Source organism: Piliocolobus tephrosceles, chromosome 1, assembly GCF_002776525.5.
Source record: "Piliocolobus tephrosceles isolate RC106 chromosome 1, ASM277652v3, whole genome shotgun sequence".
NCBI classification, from domain to species: Eukaryota; Metazoa; Chordata; class Mammalia; order Primates; family Cercopithecidae; genus Piliocolobus; species Piliocolobus tephrosceles.
In genome coordinates this window covers 69,659,763-69,684,410 of record NC_045434.1, presented here as the reverse complement: position 1 = coordinate 69,684,410, position 24,648 = coordinate 69,659,763, and the positions used below count along the sequence as shown (strand labels likewise).

The following is a 24,648-nucleotide window of genomic DNA, read 5'->3' as shown; positions in this document are numbered from 1 at the left end:
GTGTGTGTATTTTTAATAGCGATGGGGTTTCACCACATTGGCCAGACTGGTCTTCAACTCCTGACCTCAAGTAATCCACCCACCTCAGCCTCCCAAAGTGCTGAGATTATAGGTGTAAGCCATCGTGCTCGTGCTCAACCTCAGGTATTATTTATTTATTTGAGACAGCCTCACTTTATCTCCCAGGCTGGAGTGCAGTGGCGTGATTTCAGCTCACTGCAACCTCTGCCACCCGCATTCAAGTGATTCTCCTGCCTCAGCCTCCAGAGCAGCTGGGATTACAGGCGCCTGCCAGTGCGCCCGGCTAATTTTTGTATTTTTAGTAGAGACAGGGTTTCACCATCTTGGCCAGGCTGGTTTTGAACTCGACCTCGTGATCCACCTGCCTCGGCTTCCTAAAGTGCTGGGATTACAGGCATGAGCTACAGCCACAGCGCCTGGTTTATTTTATTTTATTCATTTACTTTTTTAGTAGAGATGGGGTTTTACCATGTTGGCTAGGCTGGTCTTGAACTCCTGACCTCAGGTGATCCACCCACTTCGGTCTCCCAAAGTGCTGGGATTATACGCGTGAGCCACCACGCCTGGCCCAAGTATTTCTTTATAGCAATGCAAGGATGGCCTAACACACTGCCTAAATCAAAACTGCTATTCACTTCAAGGGTATTCATTACCTGACTAGCTTTTTTGGGTGCATATGAACATAATGTAAATTCTATGGCTGATCAAATGTCATTACTATAAAGATACTCCCCACGAGCTCAGAGTCAGGACATCAACAATACTTAACCTCTCACTGTAAACATGACACAGTGTAGGCACTGTGGAAATATATTTGGTCCTATTTTCCCTACCTGAGCATGTAAAAGAGCAGACAACTCCAACAGTGTGATGACGCTGCAGTGAAGAAAAGAATCCACTCCCTGGCACACTGATGGAGCATGTACCTGGGAATAATATTCCTCAAAGGAGAATGGTCATAAAAATGATACTGCAGAATTCAAACAGCATTCAAGAGATCTCCACTAAATGGAGACATGTAGGCTATCTGAAGTTATTACAGATTTCCTTATTTCAGGAATCTTCAAAGCAAAATATAGGATGTGATACAAGAAATCATGAAATAGCCAGTAACATATATGATGAAATTGTCTTACTAGAAAGTTACACATCAGGAAAAAAAAGAAGCAAGTTTAAAATAAAAAAAAGGCAATGGGTACAAAACTATCTCAAGTTGGAATGAAAAAAATACAGTGTTAGCATTTATCCATGATAGAAAGGCAGCACAGAAAAGAACTCAAGACAGAACGAGCCTATAACCAGGCTCCTTAATGAGAACATAATTCTAATACCAAAGTCTGGGTAGAATCTGTACACAGAATAGTTTTTGTAGCCACTGACTGCATGTGTTAAGAAGTACTTTGTAACAAGAGCACAATAAATGGGAAAAATCGTAGAGGTCATCTGAAAGCCTGATCCCAATGCTGTCCTTTGTGGGTGAGTAGTGTCATGTTGGTATGTTGTACTCATAGGAAGTGGCTTGAACAGCTGGTCAGCACAGTGAAAAGGCAGCCAATTAGGAATATATTGTACATTTAGTTCCACTGGATATTTTAATATATAAACTGCATGAACAATTATATCTTATGGGGACTGAACACCCCATATTATCACTTTAAAAAGTCTTCTAAGCTTCCATTTTCTACAAAAAAGAAAAACACCGACTTTTAAAAAGCAAATGTCAAGAAGCTTACTTTCAGATACAATATAAGACTAAAAACTGGATACTGATTAGATAAACAATAGTGTTAACATGATGTAAACAGAAGAATTTTAAGAAAATTTCCCTTAAATTAACAATTAAGCAAAATAATAATTACGCATTTAGAGTTCATATGGTAATTTTCAAGTAAGTGTGTCTGTTCCCCCACCACATACAAACCCAGTCTTGGAGCTCATATATCTCTCCAAGGATGATCACATTGTCCCCAATTACTACAGGATAGTAACTTTTCCTTTCTCTTCAAATTGCTGATTCTGACTGCGTGGACAACATAACCGTTTTTGATTCTTGGTCTGTGGGACTGTCAGCTGGTACCTATAAAAATAATCAGAAGATTAAAAATGTATAGCATCTGGCATATCCTATTATAACAGGTCAACAGTTGACTCGGGGGAAAAATAGCTAAAAAAAACATGGTTTTACATTTATTCTATACATATTTCTCAACAGTATAATCATAAAAATATTCATTACTTACAGCTTTAACATCAACATTTGTAATTCCTATATTTATGTTGTGTCTTCGCAGATCCGACTTGATTAATGCTGAAACAGAGAGGCATCAATGGAGTTACTATAAACTGTTATGTGAAGATTTTTTTTTTTTTTTTTTGAGACGGAGTCTTGCTGTGTCGCCCGGGCTGGAGTGCAGTGGCGCGATCTCGGCTCACTGCAAGCTCTGCCTCTCGGGTTCACGCCATTCTCCTGCCTCAGCCTCCGAGTAGCTGGGACTACAGGCGCCCGCCACCACGCCCGGCTATTTTTTTGTATTTTTAGTAGAGACGGGGTTTCACCATGTTAGCCAGGATGGTCTTGATCTCCTGACCTCGTGATCCACCCTCCTCGGCCTCCCAAAGTGCTGGGATTACAGGCTTGAGCCACCGCGCCCGGCCGAAGATTTTTTTTTTTAAAAGCGGCTCAAAGTCTTTATTGGTATTGTCAAATTTAATACACTGTAGTGTCATGATATTTAATAGCATCCCAATAGCCTGAAAAATAATAGTACCTCTCTAAAGTTGTTAACAATTAGTAAGTCATTCATTATTGAACAAACACGGGAATGCTAGCAACCAATGATACAAAAATAAAAAATAATTCTTGTTTTGAAAGGACTCTCCAATCTAGGGAAACTTTGACATGTAAACAAGTATAACAGTGTATGATAATTGCAAGGTATGGTGGGGAAGTGGGAGCAAAAAAGTCTATGTCAGCCAAAGGAAATTAGAGAAGGTTTTCCAGAGAAGACATATTTGATACTGGAAAAAACTGAGTAATAACTTGTCGAGCAGACAAGAGGAGAGGAAGACATTCTAGGCAGAAGGGAATGCAGGTATATCTCAGAGATATTGTGGGTTCAGCTCCAGATCACCACAAAAGAGTGAATATTGCTGGGCACGGTGGCTCACACCTGTAATCCCAGCACTGGGAGGCCGAGGTGGGTGGATCACAAGGTCAGGAGAGTGAAACCCCATCTCTACTAAAAACAAAAAGTTAGCTGGACATGGCGGCACGCGCCTGTAGTCCCAGCAACTAGGGAGGCTGAGGCAGGAGAATCGCTTGAACCTGGGAGATGCAGTTTGCAGTGAGCCGAGATCACAAAACTGCACAAATTTTTTGGTTTTCCAGTGCATAAAAAGTTATGTTTATACTATACTGTAGTCTATTGAAAGTTTGCAATAGCATTATGTCTTTAAAAAAATCAATCTACATGCCTTAATTTAAAAACACTTCACTGGCCAGGCACGGTAGCACATGCCTGTAATCCTAGCACTTTGGGAGGCCAAGGCAGGAGGATCACCTGAGGTCAGGAGTTCGAGACCAGCCTAATCAACATAGTGAAACCCCCATCTCTACTAAAAATACAAAAATTAGCCGGTATGGTGGTGGGCATCTGTAATCCCAGCTATTCATGAGGCTGAGACAGGAGAATCACTTGAACCCAGGAGGCAGAGGTTGCAGTGAGCTGGGATGGCACTATTCCACTCCAGCCTGGGCAACAAGAGCGAAACTCCATCTAAAACAAAACAAAACAAAAAACACTTTACTGCTAAAAGATGCTAATTATTATCCAAGCCTTCTGCAAGTTCTCTTTTTGCTGGTGGAGGGTCTTGCCTTGATGTTGATGGCTGCTGATCAGGGTGGTGGTTGCTAAAAGGTGGGAGTGGCTGTGACAATTTCTTAAAGTAAGACAGTGACAAAGTTTGCCATATTAATCAACTCTTCCTTTCACGAAAGATCTGTGTGCAATACTTTTTTGATAACATTTTACCCACAAAACTTCCTCAAAATAGGAGTCAATTTTCTCAAACCCTGCCACTGCTTCATCAACTAAGTTTATATAATATTCTAAGTCCTTTGTTGTCGTTTCAACATTTACAGCATCTTTACTAGTAGATTCCAACTCAAGAAAACACTTCTTTGCTTATCCATAAGAAGCAACCCTTCATTTGTTCAAGTTTTACCATGAGATGCAGCAATTCAGTTACCTCTTCATATATTCCACTTCTAATTCCAGTTCTCTTGTTATTCCCACCACATCTGCAGCTATTTCCTCCACTGAAGTCTTGAACCCCTCAAAATCATCCATGAGAATGGAATTAACTTCCTCCAAACTCCTGTTAATGTTGATAGTTTGACCTCCTCCCATGAATCAAGAATGTTCTTAATGGCATCTAGGATGGTGCATCCTTTCCAGAAAGTTCTCAATTTACTTTGCCCAGATCCAAGAGAGGAATAATTATTTCTGGCAGCTACGGCCTTTTGAAATGTATTTCTTAAAGAACAAGACTTGAAAGTTGAAACTACTCCTTGATCCATGGGCTGCAGAAGGGATGCTGTATTTCCAGGCATGAAAACAACATTGATCTCCTTGTACATCTTCATCAGAGCTCTTGGGTAAACAGGTGAATTCGTCAAAGAGCAGTACTATTTTGAAAGGAATGTTTTTCTGAGTAGCAGGCTTCAACAATGGGTTTAAAATATTCAGCAAACCATGCTATTAACAGATGTACTATCAACTACAGGTTTCAGGTTCATTGTTCCATTGATAGAGCTTAGGCAGAGCAAATTTAGCCTAATTCTTAAGGGCCCTAGGATTTTCAGAATGGTCAACAAGCATTAGTTTCAATTTAAAGTCACCAGCTGCATCAAGCCCTCACAGGAGAGTCAGCTTGTCCTTTGAAGCCAGACATTGACTCCTCCTCTATAGCTATGGCAGTCCTAGAAGGCATCTTCTTCCAATATAAGCCTGTTTCATCTACATGGAAAATTTGTTGTTTATTGTAGCCACCTTCATCAACAATCTTAGCTAGATCTTCTGGATAATTTATTTCAGCATCTACATCAGCACTTGCTGCTTCGCCTTGCACTTTTATGTTATGAAGACAACTTCTTTCCTTACCTCATGAACTGACCTCTGCTAGCTTCCAGCTTTTCTTCTGCAACTTTCTCACCTCTTTCAGCTTTCACAGAATTGGACAGTTAGGGCCTTGCTCTAGATTAGGCTTTGGTTTCCGGGGATGTTGTGGCTGGTATGATCTTCTAACAAGACCACTCAAACTTTCTCCATATCAATAAGGATGTTGTGCTTTATCATTTGTGTGTTCAATGGAGTAGCATTCTTCATTTCCTTTAAGAATTTTTCCTTTGCATTAGCAACTTGGCTAATTGTTTGGTGCAAAAGGCCTAGCTTTTGGGCTCTCTGGGCTTTTGACATGACTTCCTCACTAAGCTTAATCATTTTTAGCTTCTGATTTAAGATGAGAGATTTACTATTCTTCCTTTCGCTTAAACATTTACAGGCCATTGTAGGGGTATTAATTCAGGGGTATTAATCAGGACCCTGATGTCAATATTGTTGTGCTTCAGAGAATAGGGAAGCCCAACAAGGGGAAAAGAGATACGGGAATGGCTGGTCAGTGGAGCAGTCAGAACACACAAAACCTTTATTAAGTTCACCATCTTTTATGGGTGTAGTTCATGATGTCCCCAAACAATTACAATAGTAACACCAAAGATCACTATCACAGACGACCATAACAGATACAATAATAACAAAGCTCTGTAGTAAAATACTCAACATATGAGAGAAATTAATTAGCATTTGAGATGGTAAAAGCATCAATGTAAAACTAATTTTAAAGATTTATTCTCACTTCTTAATTTTCAAGACTTGATTTGTTTGAATTAGAATTCATGAATCTCTTGTAAAAGTAATTTGAAAGGGGATTACAAAACTGCTCCCTTCTTTGGTATAACAATAATACTTTTTTTTGAGACAGAGTCTCGCCTTTGTTGCGCAGGCTGGAGTGCAGTGGTGTGATCTTCACTCACTGCAACCTCCGCCTCCCAGGTTCAAGCAAATCTTCTGCCTCAGCCTCCCAGGTAGCTGAGATTACAGGTGTGTGCCCCCACACCTGGCTGAATTTTTTTGTATTTTTAGTAGACACGAGGTTTCACTACGTTGGTCAGGCTGGTCTCGAACTCCTGACCTCAAATGATCCGCCTGTCTCAGCCTCCCAAATTGCTGGGAATATAAGCGTGAGCCACCACGTCCAGCCAATAGTAATAGTCTTAGATAAGATATAGTACTTGCCTAGAAATTAAGAACCAACATGGAATTACTTATGAAGGAACAATAGTTAAATATTACATATTTATTTAATATATTGTTAATATATTACATATTTCACAGTTTTGTATGTTTTATTTTACTAATTGGATGGGGGAAAAACTCCCTTGTGATAAGATGCTTTTCTCTGAGGAAACAGACTGCACTCACTTTCTTTTAGCTTAATGAATGAATGCTCAGGTTCCTATCATTCATACAATAATGAGTGAGCAACCTTAGGTAGTTGTGTATATCCAAAATCTTTATCACTGGTGAGATTTCATATTGAAGGTTTCACAAAGAATGATCAGGTATCCAACAAACAGTAGAAGAAATTCTGATTCACATCTTTCTGATAGATTCTGTCCTCCAACTAAGTTATAACCAGATCAAAGAAGCACAATCTCTCTTGGTATCTGCAAGGGACTGATTCCAAGACCCCGCCTCAGATACCAAAATCCATGAATGCTCAATTCCTTTATATGAAATGGTGTAGTATAAGCTTGTTCAATCTGTGGTCTGCAGGCCATATGTGGCCCAGGACAGTTTTAAATGTGGCCCAACACAAACTCATAAATTATTTAAAAACTTTATGAGATATTTTGCAATTTTTTTTTTTTAGTTCATTAGCTATCATTAGTATTAGAGTAGTTCATGTGTGGCCCAAGATAATTCTTGTTCCAATGTGGTCCAGAGAAGGCAAAAGATTGGACACCCCTGGGTAGTATTTATATATAATGTACACACATCCTCCTACATACTTAAACCATCTCTAGATTACTAATATCAAATACAATGTAAATAGTTGTTATACTATAATGTTTAGGGAATGATGACATTTTAAAAGTCTGTACATGTTCAGTGCAGATGCAACCATTCATTTTTTTTCCAATTAATTTCAACCCACAGTTGAATCCACAGATGAAGAACCCACGGGATACACAAAGGGCTGACTATAATCTCTCCTGAATATCCAAAGCTTCTGTCCCTCACGATGGTAAAGGGATACAGAAGGAAATTCACAAAGTAAAATAATACTACAAGCCAACATGCACCTGGAAATACTTCTGAACATAAGTCTTGCTTCCAAATCTATTGTATACCCATGTGCATGGGCAAACTATGGATAAAAATTCTTTGACATTCTCTTTCTCTGGAGATTGAGCACTATTTTCTTTCCTGCCCATGTCTATGATGACTATACCTAAGAAGTATAAGCACTAGCTAAGGATTCCACATACTATTTCCACCACTACCACTTGACTGCTTACCACCTCTACCACATTGTAACAGTAGAAACACGTGTTAGGCACCTCCCAGGTGCCAGACTCTAGGAACTTTTCATGAACCATTTCAATTAATCCTCACGGTAACCCTATAAAGGAGGCTTTAACGCTCTATTATATAAATGAGGAAAGGAGGATGTGAGAGGTTAAGCAACCTGCTAAAGTCACACTCCCAGTGAGCAGCAGAATCGGAATTTGAGGCCAGGTCTTCCCAACTCCGGGTCTTTACTACTCTTTTTCTTGAGACAGAGTCTTGCTGTTGCCCAGGCTAGAGTGCACTGGCGTGATCTTGACTCACTGCAACCTCTCTGCCTCCTGGGTTCAAGTGATTTTCCTGCCTCAGCCTCCCAAGTAGCTGGGACTACAGGTGCGCGCTACCACACCTGGCAAATTTTAGTAGAGATGGGGTTTTGCCATGTTGGCCAGGCTGGTCTCAAACACCTCACCTCAAGTAATCTGCCCGCCTCTGTCTCCCAAAGCGCTGGGATTATAGGCGTGAGCCAACGCACCCGGCCTTTACTACTCTTTTTACAACAGTTTTGCTTGCTATGCAGAGTAACTGTATTGAATTTGAAATCTGCAAAACGAAGTAATAGATTCATGTCCTTAGAAGAAAACAAATAATGTCCTGCTTTTTACCTCATTTTTTCCCCTTGAGTTCTGCCAAGCTATTGAGAAGCAATATACATGAAAATTAACACATGACACAAGTCCTTTTGCCAGGCAAATGCCCTAATTTACCTGTTAAAATGATGCCTATAAACATCCAGACACAGAGGAAAATGTTTCCTGCCTTAGGATTATAGTCTGTTGTGAGCTTTCCTTGAGCCAATGTGAACAAAATTCCAAATATCTAAAATACAATAAGAAAAATAATTTGTTATTAAGTTTACTTATTTAAAACAAGTATAAAGTTTTCACCAGAACTTTTCTTAACTTATTGTTTATATGATTTGTTTTCTAGAAACATTCATTGAAAAGTTGAATTGGCCGGGCGCGGTGGCTCAAGCCTGTAATCCCAGCACTTTGGGAGGCCGAGACGGGTGGATCACGAGGTCAGGAGATCGAGACCATCCTGGTCTACACGGTGAAACCCCGTCTCTACTAAAAATACAAAAAACTAGCCGGGCGAGACGGCGGGCGCCTGTAGTCCCAGCTACTCGGGAGGCTGAGGCAGGAGAATGGTGTGAACCCGGGAGGCGGAGCTTGTAGTGAGCCGAGATCGCGCCACTGCACTCCAGCCTGGGCGACAGAGCGAGACTCCGTCTCAAAAAAAAAAAAAAAAAGAAAAGTTGAATTATTAAACAAAAACCATGGTCAGGCTGGGCACAGTGGCTCACACCTGTAATCCTAGCACTTTGGGAGGTTGAGGTAGGCGAATTGCTTGAGCCCAGGAGTCCGAGACCAGACTGGACAACAAGGTGAAACTCCCTCTCTACAAAAAATAACAAAAAACATTTAGCTGGGCATGCTGGTGTGCACCTGTCATCCCAAATACTCTGGAGGCAGAGGAGGGAGGATTGCTTGAGCCTAGGAGTTTGAAGCTGCAGTGAGCCATGACTGCACTACTGCACTCCAGCCAGCTTGGGTACCAGAGCAAGACCCTGTTTCCAAAAAACAAAACAACAACAACAACAACAAATAAAACCATGGTCAAACTCATTACTCACTAGAATATCTGGTATAATAATCATCTCAGGTTTAGAGAAATCAGAGGTTTACCTGTGCAGAAGCATTAAGAAGACCAGATGAAGTACCTTCAGATTCAGGGTAAGTGATTTCAACAGCAAATTCAAAACCCAAAGGGAGGTAACCAGTCATGAAGAAGCTAGAAAAATAAATCCAGAATTACAGAAAGAATTATCAGAAGGTCACAATCACATACTGATGTAATCATTTTGCATCTTAGGCTTATTCTAATGACCAAATAAGTGAATATTTTGAAGTTGCTATGTCAAAGTAAGGAACTATTATTATTGACCAATCAGCTCAAGGTTACAGAACCGGAAGCAACTAATACCAAATTTTTTTCTGAGAAAAATTTACTTCCAGTTTTATAAGTCAACTGTCTTTGTAACCAAATAAAGTTACACAGATTAAGTAAGGCTTATCCATTTTTTTAACCTATGGTATACCAAAAACCAATTTTAAAGAATTTTGATAGTTCTTAAGAATTACACGTTTATATGCACAGAATGAATCCTTAAAGTTTAAAATATTGAAGAACCTTTGGATGAACTTAAAAAATTAGAGACCAGAGTAATAACACTTCCGAATTATAACAGCATGCTATCACTCCTCCTAAACACATCTGATACTTACCCAAGCACCCCTCCAGTAACAAACACGATGATAATGTATCCAAGGTCCAATGTGAAAGTAAAGATAACCATTCCAATAAAAGACAAAATATAAACTATCAGAGTAGTCTGTCTAAAACAAAAACAACAAAGTTGTGAGTATTTTGTCTAATTCTCCTAGACATATAAAAATCATCACTCTTATCTGTTCAGGAATGAATCTTTGTTTTTCAAATTTCACCCCTTCTTGTCTATGGAAAATGTATCCACCAAAGCATAAATTTTAAAGCATTTTTAATTTAAGATTCAGCAGCATCAGGAAACAAAACCACACCATATCGAATGCTCAGACGGGGATACTTTTTTATGAATAAAATCATTTTTATGCCACCAAATGGGATAGTTCCCTATTCACATTTCAAGATTCAGATCAAATTCTACCTCTTCCAAATGCCTTCTGTAACCACACCAGCTTATAAGGCTCTCTCTTTCTTCCAAATTCCTTTGTTATTTTGGTACTATAAAACTGATGACATCTATTTTAGTTTGTTCGATTATTTAACTTTTCACATGTGAATGCCTTATTTGCTCCATTTAGACTACAAACATGTTAACAACAGGGATCACATACTGCTTGCCATAATTGTCATCTAAGAGAGATGCACACAATAGGAGTTTGGCAAATGAATGGCAGTTACCCTGAGAAGAAAGACACAGTGGCAAAGAACAACACACGTCTATGCCTATCAAGTTTTCTAAATGTATAATGGATGAAAAACTTAAGGAATTTAATCCTTTACATATGCTTCCTTCATCTATAAATCAAGTAGGTTTCACTCTAAGCTATCAGTTTACAGTAATGCTAACTAAAGCTAAGGTAAGTGTTATCTTAAATTATGGAAAAATTATCCTGGAGAATTTCAAGATTAGAGATATTTTTGGTAGGGTTTAGACTAATAATATCAAATATATCTTGAGCCTTGAAAGGTGCACGGGACACAGTTCCATATTTCATTCATATATTCATTAATAGTTTCATTCATTCATTTCCAAGTACAGGGGGAAGTTTTGGCCTGTTAAAAAATGTGGTGATTCTTTTAACTCCCAGAGCAAAATATGCTGCCTCTGAAACCCTTTCTTAGTCTCCCAGTTGGTATCATTTATTTTCTTTGGTATTAGCATTTTGGTGGCTCCATATAATGTACAATTAACAGAATATATTCTTGCTTTCTTTTTTTTTTTTTTTTTTTAGACAGTGTCTTGCTCTGTCACCCAGGCTGGAGTCCAGTGGCATGCTATCTCAGCTCACTGCAACCTCTGCCTCCTGGGTTCAAGCAATTCTCCTTCCTTAGCCTCCTGAGTAGCTGTTATTACAGGTGCTCACCACCACACTCAGCTATTTTTTGTATTTTCAGTAGAGATGGAGTTTCGCCATGTTGCCCAAGCTGGTCTCCAACTCCTGGCCTTAAGCAGTCTACCCACCTTGGCCTCCCAAAGTGCTAAGACATTTTATCAAGCCAGCACTTTCACATTATGCATTATATTACAGTTAACTGGTACTATAGTCTGGGGGTACTTTAGCCAAAAAGTTCTTAGCAAAATAAAGCCTTATGCTCAACGATAATTTTTTATCGTAAAGAATTACTTTTTTGTTTTTGTATTTAAGCCCACAACATAAGAAAAGAACAAGATAGGCCGGGCATGGTAGCTCCTGCCTGTAATCCCAGCACTTTGGGAGGCTGAGGTGGGTGGACTGCCTGACCTCAGGAGTTCAAAACCAGTCTGGGCAACATGGTGAAACCCTGTCTCCAAAAAGTTAAAAAATTAGCTGAGTGTGGTGCTGCACACCTGTGGTCACAGCTACTGAGGAGGCTGAGGCGGGAGAATCACTTGAGCCTGGAAAGCAGAAGGTGCAGTGAGCCAAGATGGTACCACTGCACTCTAGCCCGGGTGACAGAGTGAGACCCCACCTCGAAAAAAAAAAAAAAGACAAAGTCTATCAAGAGTCAAATATTTCTCAGAAATGGCTCTTTTTAGAATAGAAATAATTCCTTCTGAAGTGGTAGGTATAAGTATTGTTAGAAAGAAGGGGTTCATAAGGTATCCAAGTTCTCAAAATTGAAATAAAGGTGACCAATAAAATAATACAATACACAGAGTATTGAAACACTTAAGTGAAGAGAACCTACTAGTGTTTAGAATCCATATCTAAGTAATAATATGTTTTAAATTTCTTAAAATAAAAAGCAAATTGTCTTTTAAAATCAAAATACCTTTGGTTACACACCATACATGTATTTACTTTCACTTACTTGTATGTTTTGGTATAATCCAGCCATAAGCCACAAAGAATAGAGCCCACCATTCCAGCTACTACTAGTGTTAGCCCAATCCTTCCAGCATTGACTTCTTCTCGCTGAAAACAATTTGCATCAGAAGTTGATCAAATAAATGGATTAACTAATTCAGACTCTTCACATTCCCACACCTTTTCATAGTCAATGAAAATCATTAGATAAAACTAAGCACACAGTAGGAAGATTTAGTACACGTGTTAGGGTGGGAGGGGAGGCCAGGTAAAGAATATACATAAGCATTACATTTTAAAACCAGAAAAGAAGCCTAAAATAATCGAAGAAATAAAAAAGGAAAATTTTCCTTAATCCTCTATGGTTAGAAGTACAATGATTTTTGTGAGGATTCTTAAGTATAGATAGTCATGTGTTCCATAATGACATCTAGGTCAACACTGACTCATATATACAGTAGTGATCCCATTAAGATTATAATACCATATTTTTATTCTACCTTCTCTGTTTAGATATATTTAGATATACAATACTTACCATTGTATTACAACTACCTACAATATTCAGTAAAGTAACATGCTATACAGGTTTGTAACCTAGGAGCAACAGGCTATACCACACAGCCTAGGTATGTAGTAGGCTACACCATCAGGTTTGCCTACTACACTGTATTATACTCACACAACAATGTAGTACACTGTATTATATTCACAACAATGAAACTGCCTAGTGAATTTCTCAGAAGGTATCCCTGTCACTAAGCAAGGTATGACACTGTATAGATGTCTCAAAAGGAGGTTAATCGATAGCTTTTACATAGTACAACTGCTTTACCCTTTCAAAAGCAAAGACACATCAATCGGAACTTGATATTTATTTATCTATATTTATGCTGAGTTCCCTTAAAATGTTTTGTCTTTTTCCATATAACCAATCATATTATTTCCTAAAAATAAACTTAGGTATCGTCACAGGGATAGTAACTTCTGCTTTCCATATTGTGTGGGTTTTTTTTGTTTGTTTTTTTGAGATGGAGTCTCACTCTGTCGCTAGGCTGGAGTGCAGTGGTGCGATCTTGGCTGGGATTACAGGTGTGGGCCACAGCGTCTGGCATGTTTTTTGTTTTTTTTTGAGACAGGGATTCGCTCTTATTGCCCAGGCTGGAATGCAATGGCACGATCTCGGCTCACCGCCACCTCCACCTCCCAGGCTCAAGCATTTCTCCTGACTCAGCCTCCCGAATAGCTGGGATTACAGGCATGCGCCACCATGCCCAGCTAATTTTGTATTTTTAGTAGAGATGGGGTTTCTCCATGTTGGTCAGGCTGGTCTCAAACTTCCGACCTCAGGTGATCCTCCTCGGCCTCCCAAAGTGCTGGGTTTACAGGTGTGAGTCACCGCGCCTGGCCATACTGTGTGTTTTATAAACTGGATTAAATATGTTAAATTAAAATGATAGGAGGCCATTGTTTTGGAGTGAGCTCCCACAGACCAGACCACACAGAACAGTGTCACTAGTGCTAGGTGCCACATAATCAAACTGAACTTTAAAATGGGCCACTTTTCCAAAAAAAAAGAGATACATAAGCAACCTGTCAGATGGGGCCCAGTCCCCTTTGTTTTAATCCTATAAGGAAAGTAACTTTGTAACAACAAATCTGCTCTTTGCTCCTTGTTTCTGCTTTCTTCAGTCTTTTTCTGTCTATAAAGCCCATCTCCTCTGCTCAGCTCATCAGTACCTTTCTAAATCTTTAGATGCGATTCTGTCCAATAAAGGAATCGATAATCAAAGCCAATCAGATCTCTAAAGTTGTGGAAATTTCATTTTTTAACAAATATATTCTCAATTAAAACAAATGTAAATATTTGATAGCAACAATGTCATAATCCTTAATTTCATGATCCTGCTAAGACAGTTATATTGCTAAAGAAAAACTCTTGGCCAGGCATGCAATCTGACACAAGCAGAAGCTTACCTCATAATGTGTCAATATCATTTGATTTAATAATGTTGAGACTGAATAAAAGGCACCAGTCATGATACCTACAATAATAAAGATGATGTTAAATCATGATATCTACAATAATAAAGAGAATACTAAAAGTGTGTCATTTACCAGTTCATGAAGTGACATGGAATATTATGTGACAATTGTGGAAATACATTTCTTTTCTTTTCTTTTTTTTTTTTTTTTTTTGAGACGGAGTCTCGCTCTGTCGCCCAGGCTGGAGTGCAGCAGCACAAACACAGCTCACTGCATCCTTGATCTCCTGGGCTCAAACGATTCTCCTACTTCAGCCCCACAAATAGCTGGGACTAGAGGCACAGGCCACCGTGTCTGGATAATTTTTGTATTTTTTGTGGAGATGAGGTTTTGCCACATTGCCTAGGATGTGGGTCTCCTTTTATACATTTCAATGTTTTATAATTTTCTCTATGAAGTTCTTCTGGTATATTTATTCTAAGATATCTTTATAGTTTTAGTTGCTATTATAAAAGGTATCTTTCAGAGGAATACAATACTTATAAATACATAGGAATGCAATTGATATTTTCACATTGTCAGCTATTTAGTAACTTTGCTAACTCATTCTTACTAGTTTTAACAGCTGTCTCTAGGTTCTTTCATATTATTTTAATAGATGGATGATCACCAAACATTTTCTGTAAAGCACCAGGTAGCAAACCTTTATTAGCTTTGTAGGACATATGGTCTCTAATGTAACTAATGTAACTACTCAACTCTGCTCTAGTAGTTCAAAAGCAGCTATAGACAATATGTAGACAAACAAAACTTTAATATAAAAACAGGCAATGGCCAGATTTGGCTCATGGGTCACGGTTTGCTGACCGCTGATATGCATAATTATAGTATGAGCAATAACATCTGTTTTCTGTTTCATATGCCTTTTATTTCTTTTTTCTTGTGTTATTGAGCCAGCCAGTACCTCCAGTTAGATGTTGAACGGAAGTGATGACAGTAAATATCCTTAAAGATACTTCTTATTGATTCTTAGGGAGAATGGCTCTAACGTTTGCCTTTAGTGTAATACTTGCTATAGGGTCTTTGTAGATAAGCTTTATCAGGTTCAGAAAGTTCATTTGTTGGCACCTAATTAAACTGAAGAGCCTCTGCACAGCAAAAAACAAAACAAAACAAAAACTATCATCAGAGTGAACAGACGACTTACAGAATGGGAGAAAATTTTTGTAATTTATCCATCTGACAAAGGTCTAATATCCAGAGTCTACAGGAATTTAAATTTACAAGAAAAAGACAACCTCATTAAAAAGTGGGCAAAGGACATGAACAAACACTTGTCAAAAGACATTCATGTGGCCAAACATGAAAAAAAGCTCAACGTCACCGGTAATTACAGAAATGCAAATCAAAACCACAATGAGATACCATTTCATGCCAGTCAGAATGGCGATTATTAAAATGTCAAGAAACAACAGATGCTGGTGAGGCTGTGGAGAAAAAAGAACACTTTTACACTGCTGGAAGGAGTATAAATTAATTCAACCACTGTAGAAGACAGTGTGACAATTGCCAAGATAAAGAAGCAGAAATGCCATTTGACCCATCAATCCCATTACTGGGTATATACCCAAAGGAACATATATCATTCTGTTATAAAGATATATGCACATATATGTTTACTGCAGCACTATTCACAATAGCAAAGACATGGAATCAACCCAAATGCCCATCAATAATAGACTGGATAAAGAAAACGTAGTATGTTTACACCATGGAATACTATACAGCCAAAAAGAAATGAGATCAGGCCGGGTGCAGTGGCTCATGCCTGTAAAATCCTGACACTTTGGGAGGCTGAGGCAGGTGGATCACCTGAGATCAGGAGTTCGAGACCAGCCTGACCACCATGGTGAAACCCTGTCTCTACTAAAAATACAAAAATTAGCCGGACATGTTGGCACATGCCTGTGATCCCAGCTACTCGGGAGGCTGAGGCAGGAGAATCACCTGAACCTGGGGGGCGGAGGTTGCAGTGAGCCGTGATTGTGTGCACTCCAGCCTGGGCAACAAGAGTGAAACTCTGTCTCAAAAAAAAAAAAGAAATGAGATCATGTCCTTTGCAGGGACATGGATGGAGCTGGAAGCAGTTATTCTCAGCAAACTAAGGCAATAATAGAAAACCAAATACAACACATTCTCACTTATAAGTGGAAGCGGAATGATGGACACATGGTGCATGAGGGTGGAAACAACAAACATTGGGACATTTCAGGTTTTGGGGGAGGAAGAGCATCAGGAATAATAGCTAATGGATGCTAGGCTTAATACCTAGATGATGCCTGAGGTCAGGAATTCGAGACCAACCTGGCTAACATGGCAAAACCCCATCTCTACTAAAAACACAAAAATTAGCCAAGTGTGGTGGCACTTGCCTGTAGTGCCAGATACTCAGGAAGCTGAGGCAAAAGAACCGCTTGAACCCGGGAAGTGGAGGTTGCAGTGAGCCGAGATCACGCCACTGCACTCCAGCCTGGGTGACAAAGTGAGAAACCAACAAAACCGATATTGCAATTAACTTAATCATTTATGTATAATCAAGGTTTTTGTTTTTTTGGTTTTTTCTCAGATGGAGTCTTGATCCGTCACCCAGGCTGGAGTGCAGTGGCACGATCTCAGCATACTGCAACCTCTGCCTCCTGGGTTCAAGTGATTCTCCTGCCTCAGCCTCCCGAGTAGCTGGAACTACAGGTGCACACCACCATGTCCAGCTAATTTTTGTATTTTCAGTAGACACGGGGTTTTGCCATGTTCGCCAGGCTGGTCTTGAACTGGCCTCAAGTGATCCAACCACCTTGGCCTCCCAAAGTGTTAGGATTACAGGCGTGAGCCACTGTGCCCAGCCCCAGTAAGTATTAAGCAATGTGGTACAAAGACACCAAAACTCCACAGATACCTGAGTGTTCACTGAAGGCACAATCTAACACCCTCGCTGGTGCTATTTTCTTCCTCCCCTTTGTCTATTCAAATCCAACCCACTCTTCAAGGCCCAGCTCAACCACTCCCTTCTGTGAGACTCTCCCTGCCATCCCTAGGCCTTCCCTTCATTTATCCTTTCTCAATGATAGGTCTCATTGAAGGCCTTTAGCATGCACTTGCCATACAACTTATCTTGTGTTGTTATCCTTTTGATAAATACCAACTATAATGTTGCTTACTTTTCAGATGTTTATATTATCTCCCCAGTTAGATGATCAATTTCCTACGTACAGAAATCATATATCATGCCTCTTTGTAGCCACAAAACATCTAGAGCACTACTATACATGTAGTTGGTATTTGATAGCTACTGATGGAATAAATAAATAAAAGAATGAACACCAAAATGAACAATAAGTGAGGCAAAGATTAAGCTAGCTCTTGCAGGATTGCTTACAGAAAAAAGAAGCACATTTCCGGTAAAAGAAATATTGGCACAAAATTACAGAGACTAGAATTAACAGTGTATATGCATGTGGAGACGTGTCTGTGTGTGTGTGCTTGTGTATGTCTGTGACAGGGGGTTGGTTATAAGTGTGGCTGAAAGAGAATTTTGTATTGGGAAAGTGAGTGATAAAAGAGTGATAACAAAAAGCCAGGCCAGATGTGGTGGCTCACACCTGTAATCCCAGCATTTTGGGAGGCAAAGGCGGACAGATCATGAGGTCAAGAGTTTGAGACCAGCCTGGTCAACATGGTGAAACCCTGCCTCTACTAAAAATACAAAAATTAGCCGGGCATGGTGGCATGCCCCTGTAATCTCAGCTACTAGGGAGGCTGAGGCAGGAGAATTGCCTGAACTTGAGAGGTAGAGGTTGCAGTGAGCCGAGATTGTATCACTGTCCTCCAGCCTGGGCGACAGAGTGAGACACTGTCTCAAAAAAAAAAAAAAAAAAAGAAAAAAGCCACCTTAAATGACAGGCAAAAGAAATTAATTTGCTCTACTATTTAACAATAAGCCACTATATTTTCTCTGTATCTAATTAGGAATTTTAGGTTTAACCTAAACAAGGAGGTAACCAGCAAAATTAAGAAAACGAACTATGTCATGCAAAAGTATTAATATATAAGGATGAGATGATACGGCATCTGGGATTTGCTTTAAAATATTCCAGGAAAGGTTGGACGTGGTGGCTCACGCCTGTAATCCCAGTACTTTCGGAGGCCAAGGCGGGCAGATCACCTGAGGTCAAGTGTTTGAGACCAGCCTGGCCAACATGGTGAAACCCCATCTCTACTAAAAATATGAAAAATTAGCCAGGTGTGGTTGCGGGCACCTGTAATCCCAGCTACTCGAGAGGCTGAGGCAGGAGAATTGCTTGAACCTGGGAGGTGGAGGATACAATGAGCTGAGATCGCACCACAGCACTCCAGTCTGGGCAACAAGAGTGAAACTCCGTCTCAAAAAAATACATTCCAGGAAAAAAATGGAGGAAATAGATGAAGCAAGAATGGCAAAATGTTGATAACTATTGAAGCTGGGTGATGGCATACACAGGACATAGGTATATAGGAATTTATTAGATTAAATGTTCAACTTTGGTGATGAGTAATTTCTACTTAAAAAAAAAAAAAAAGAACTAATCCTGGTAAAAATAGTTTAGGTCAGGACTTAATCTGCTATAACTTGTAAAACATTTATGTACTAGGGTTTGTATCCCCAAAAAATGTGAAACAGAGAATAGCAGTGAATGATTTCCGGAGGCAAGTAAGACAGAAATAGGGAGTGCTGGTGTTCACGTAAATGGTGTTAACACAAGAAACAAAGAATGAACTATCAGAAAACTCTGAAGAAAATTAAGTGTGTTGGTGTCTGCAGTCAAACCTACAGTGTCAGGATGAATACCTGTCAGCTATCCTGAAAGATCTGGAGAGAGAGAATTTTCTTAGATGTCAGAACGGGTTAAGGTGAGTTCCTTAATGTCTAGTTTTGACTGAGAAGTCAAAACAGATGCCAGCTTGCAGTGTCAAAGAAAGGTATTGCTGATAGCATTTCCCACATGCTTACACCAGTATAACTATAGTTCACAAATGGCCTAAAACACTCCATGAGAACTCACAAAAGAAGACTGAGTTTCTCTATTTGAGAACTACTTTTCTTTCTTTTTTTTTGAGATAGTCTCACTCTGTTGCCCAGGCTGGAGTGCAGTGGCACAATCTTGGCTCACTGTAACCTCTGCCTTCTAGGTTCAAGCGATTCTCCTGCCTCAGCCACCCGAGTAGCTGGGATTACAGGTGTGAGCCATCACACCCAGCTAATTTTTGTATTTTTAGTAGAGATGGGGTTTCACCGTGTTCACCAGGCTGGTCCCAAACTCCTGACATCAAGTGATCCACACACCTCGGCCAACCCGAGTGCTGGGATTACCAGCATGAGCCATCATGCCTGGCCAAAAACTACTTTTTAAAAATTATTATTTTTTAAAACATGTAAGAAGATGCATCCTGGATTTTCTGCTTTTAGTTTAAAACTTAAATTCATGATTATGCTATAGAGTTAATAGTCCAATCTCATTGAAGTTCAAACCACTAGGTTAAATGAAAAGAATTCACAACGTTGAAAGGCTCACACAGACATTAAAGAAAGTTCCACCACTTACCATAAGTGATCAACAGAAGGACAAAAGCAATGTTTTTAAACAGGTTTCTTATTGATTTCTTATAGGAGTACTCTTCAGGGGGACTGTCTTGAAGAGCTGCTTGAGCCTGACTTGGTGGATACCGAGGTTTTTCTTTGAAGGCTGAGAATATACATAAAAAGGATTATGTATATTTAATTATGTACAATATGTTGTTATATATTACAATAAGTAATTAATTACATGTATCTTCCTTAGTGAGCAGACAGAACACAGTCTAAGTTTAAAGAGGTAGTATAAGTCTTTTATGGTGAGGGTTTTCATTTTCACTGATTTCTAAGTGAAGAATAGTTTAACACTGTCATCTCAGTTCTCTGAAACTGACTAAAACTCAGAGATATGGCCAATTTCACATAATGAACTGCAAAACCATCAATAACATGCCACAACCTTGCTGACTGATTATTCTATTTACCTAAGAAAGACTAATTTTTACTACATCAAATATTCAACAACTCTACTTTTAAATTCAGTTCAATTTGTAATTAGAGATAAACATGAAGGCTGGGCACAGTGGCTCATGCCTGTAATCCCAGCTCTTTGGGAGGCTGAAGCGGGAAGAACCCTTGAGCCTGGGAGGTCAAGGCTGCAGTGAGCTGTGATTGCGCCATTGCACTCCAGCCTGGGCAACAAAGCAGGACCCTCTCTCTCTCAAAAAAAAAAAGGAGCCGGGCGCGGTGGCTCAAGCCTGTAATCCCAGCACTTTGGGAGGCTGAGACGGGCGGATCACAAGGTCAGGAGATCGAGACCATCCTGGCTAACACGGTGAAACCCCGTCTCTACTAAAAATACAAAAAATTAGCCGGGCGAGGTGGACGCCTATGGTCCCAGCTACTCAGGAGGCTGAGGCGGGAGAATGGCGAGAACCCGGGAGGCGGAGGTTGCAGTGAGCTGAGATCCGGCCACTGCACTCCAGCCTGGGCAACAGAGCAAGACTCCGTCTCAAAAAAAAAAAAAAAAAAAAGGAAAATAGAAGAGAGAAATAAAAAATCAGATATGAGGAAGCCAATATACTATTGAACTTTTAAAGGACTTGAGTTAGTAACCATTTTCTTCTGAAATTTGATATAAAGTTTATTATCTGACCCAATTGCAGCTCTGGGATTGAAAAACTTCAGGTGGATTCACGGAAGCAGAGCTAGGTCTTGCTAACTCACTTGAGCTGCATATGGAAAGGACAGGGGTAGAGCTAAGAGACATAAAAGTGTAGTATATGGTGTCTGATACTGTAAGTTTTACCGCTGTCCATTTCTAGTTAGAAATTTCACAGCCATCCCAGGCAGACGTCTAGAGACCACCTTTTAGCTGTGCAGGAAAGGATCAACCAGCTTTCCACAAAAGATGGCTAGAGAAAGATTTCTTTAGGATTAGGCTAACCAGAAGTCAAGACTAATTCATAGGCCAGGCATGGTGCTCACTTTGGGAGGTCAAAGTGGAACCATCACTTGAACAAGACTGTTGCTAGAAAAAAACTGTTTAAACTAGCTAGGCATGGCAGCATGCACCTGTAATCCTAGCTACTTGTGAGGCTGAAGTGAGAGGATTGCTTCAGTATCACTTCACTGAGCCCAGGAGTAAAGGGTGCAGTGAGCTGGGATCATCATATCACTACACTCTAACCTAGGTGATAAAGCAAGACCTTGTCTGTAAAAAACAAACAAAAAAACACAAAAAACTATTTACAGAAGGGCTGAACTGCTAAAATATGGTACAGCAGAAATTAAAATCTAGTCTTTGTATCGACTCCAGACTTTAAAGTGTCTCAAAATTGTTAACTACAATAGAAGGAAAATACTGTACTTCATTGAATCTAAAATACTCTAATGCTTGCAGTCAATGATCTTGCCAGGTATCAATAGAAGATTTTCACATAACCATGTCTCAGTTACCACAAATGTTAGATGCCACTGATTATTAAAGGCATCTTGATTTCAGAGATTTCATGAAAAAGGTATACCCAGAATTGATGAAACAGGGTAAATTCAAAAAGAAAAAAGAAGGCCAAAACAGTGGCTCACACTTGTAATCTCAGCACTTTGGGAGGCCAAGGTGGATCATTTGAGGTCAGGAGTTCAAGACCAGCCTGGCCAACATGGTGAAACCCCATCTCTACAAAAAAATACAAAAATTAGCCAGGCATTAATGGTGGCACATGCCTGTAGTCCCAGCTACTCAGGAGGCTGAGGCAGGAATTGCTTGAACCCAGGAGGCGGAGGTTGCAGTGAGCCAAGATTGTGCCACTGCACTCCAGCCTGGGCAATGGAGTGAGACTGTCTCAAAAAACAAAACAAAACAAAAACAGAAACAGAAAGAAAAAAGAAGGTAAATGGATTCAGAAAATAATATTGTTTAGGGATTCTTTTTAGAAATTAGGATTTTTCTGCCATCCTCAGCCAGACGGTAAGAAAAAACATTTTTTTAATAGAAATTAGGATTTCTTTTTTTTTAATTGGCTATTTCTTTCTTCCAACAAGGAAGACCTACTTTGTAGTTTGAAAGAGGGTTAGATCTGATGGACCTATCAACTGGAATCGTTTGGAAATTTAAAAATAATAAAGATTTTGAGATTCTACCCAAGGCTCAATGAATCAGAAACTCCAGGATGAAGCCAAAGAAAGTGTTTAAAACACAAAACTCCCCAAATGCTTTTGAAAACCAACCAGGGAGAAACAATCACTGGGAAAGTAAGAAATGACCCTTAAAATTTCCATGAAATACTATAATTCTCTAATTTTCCTGTTTGCTGCTGAAAATTTTTTAAATTACAGTGCATTGCTGACCAACACATTAACTGTGATATAACTAAAACTTACCAAACTAAAATATACTTCTATTTTTACAGATCTCACAACTAATTAAAGTGGAGATATAACTCATAAATATTTACTTTTTAATATCCTTACATTGGAAGGCTGGTACACATAAAAGGTTTAAGTTGCAAATCCTCCTCTTCCTTTCATTCTATCTGATCTTGTACTGTTAGGATGTCTGTTGTCCTTTCCTGAGTCTCTTTGTATCCTAATCAGATAGGAAATATCTCTTTTTACTAAGATTGGTAATGCAGAACTCACATAGTTATAAAACGAAGTTTCAGAAAGTAAAAGCTATGCTTACTAGGTAGTCATGGGTACTTAATGAATCTTAAGTCTCTTACTTTTTTATTTACCATGGCAAAATAAATCTAAATGGCTCAAATCTGAACTGAAATGCAAAAATGAAAATACTTCTAACTTCTGGCTGGGCGCAGTGGCTCACGCCTGTAATTCCAGAACTTTGGGAGGTCTGAGGCGGGCGAATCACCTGAGGTCAGGAGTTGGAGACCAGCCTGGCCAACATGGCAAAAAACCTGTCTCTACTTAAAACACAAAAATTAGCCAGGGGTGGTGGGTGCCTTAATCTCAGCTACTTGGGAGGCTGAGGCAGGAGAATCGCTTGAACCCAGGAGGCGGAGGTTGCTGTGAGCTGAGGTCGCACCAATGTACTCCAGGCTGGTCGAAAGAGTGAAACTGTGTCTCAAAAATGAAAGGAAAAGAAAATACTTCTTACCAGTCTTTAAATCCACTACACTTATTTTTTTTGAATACAAGAGTTATCTTTTAGTTTCAGGAAGTCAAACTATCTTTCGGCAAAAATCAAGCCTGTATTTACCAGCTACATGTAGGAAAGTCGAACTTAAGTCTACTTGAAGCAAGAGAAACAAAAAGCCATGGATCTATGACCTTGTTTACGCCTAGCTGCTACTTTTAAAGGATGAAATATGGCTTCTTCTTTCTCCTTTGAAACAGAAAAATAATAGCTTTCTATTGTCTTCTCCCAACCAAAAATTTGCACCAATAAAACAATTGGTTATTTGAAGCAGTTATTCTCCACTTCTGGCATTAGTCTTATAGAGTAGCCAAAATATTCTCGAGCACCACATTCAAACTTTTCCTCCTGTGATGAATATGTTGTAAATCTATAGCTGTTTAGGGCCACTTTTACTTCTTAAAATCATATTTTAACATGTTTTAAATTTCATTATTTGTCCCTGTGTGATTCAGGCATATATTACATATATTAGGTTATTAAAAGACAAATAAATGTTTGAATCCTGGCTTTGCCTCATCTCACTGTATGACTTTGAGGAAGTAACTCCCTGTCTCTTGCCTTTACAGCTTTCTCATCCATAAAATGTAAATAACAATAACAAGCTGTTATGAAGATTACATGATACAATATATGTAAAATAATTCTGTAATTATCAAGTGCAACACAAAATATATTGTCTTTTTGGACGAATATTTATTTAAAAAAACCAGAGACTGCCTCAGGAGCTTGAAATTCTTACAGACTAAGTTAAATGTATTTCTGTTAAAAGTATGCAGCCGGGCTGGGCATGGCGGCTCACGCCTATAATCCCAGCACTTTGGGAGGCTGAGACAGGCGGATCACCTGAGGTCAGGAGTTTGAGACTAGCCTGACCAACATGGAGAAACCCTGTCTCTACTAAAAACACAAAATTAGCCATGTGTGGTGGCGCACTCCTGTAATTCCAGCTACTCAGGAGGCTGAGGTAGAATGGCTTGAATCCGGGAGGCGGAGGTTGCGGTGAGCCGAGATCACGTCACTGCACTCCAGCCAGGGCAACAAGAGCTAAACTCTGTCTCAAAATAAAATAAAATAAAATAAAGTTTATTTGTTTTTTTTTGGGGGGGGAAGGGG

The 24,648-nt window shown here is 39.4% G+C and overlaps 1 protein-coding gene across 1 annotated transcript in view; it reads right to left on the bottom strand.

Annotated features, from left to right (window-relative positions):
* Positions 1-470: 470 nt before the first annotated feature.
* FLVCR1 (FLVCR heme transporter 1) overlaps positions 471-24,648 on the bottom strand; it is a 35,713-nt gene continuing 11,535 nt past the window's right edge. Inside the window, exons 2-9 of the mRNA XM_026456690.1 lie at positions 19,909-20,058; positions 14,264-14,331; positions 12,291-12,394; positions 10,001-10,111; positions 9,401-9,506; positions 8,420-8,531; positions 2,262-2,329; positions 471-2,098 (exon numbers count right to left, since the gene is read on the bottom strand). Coding sequence (XP_026312475.1) covers positions 2,024-2,098; positions 2,262-2,329; positions 8,420-8,531; positions 9,401-9,506; positions 10,001-10,111; positions 12,291-12,394; positions 14,264-14,331; positions 19,909-20,058 — 794 coding nt within the window. The 3' untranslated portion in view covers positions 471-2,023. The remainder of the gene's footprint in view (positions 2,099-2,261; positions 2,330-8,419; positions 8,532-9,400; positions 9,507-10,000; positions 10,112-12,290; positions 12,395-14,263; positions 14,332-19,908; positions 20,059-24,648) is intronic.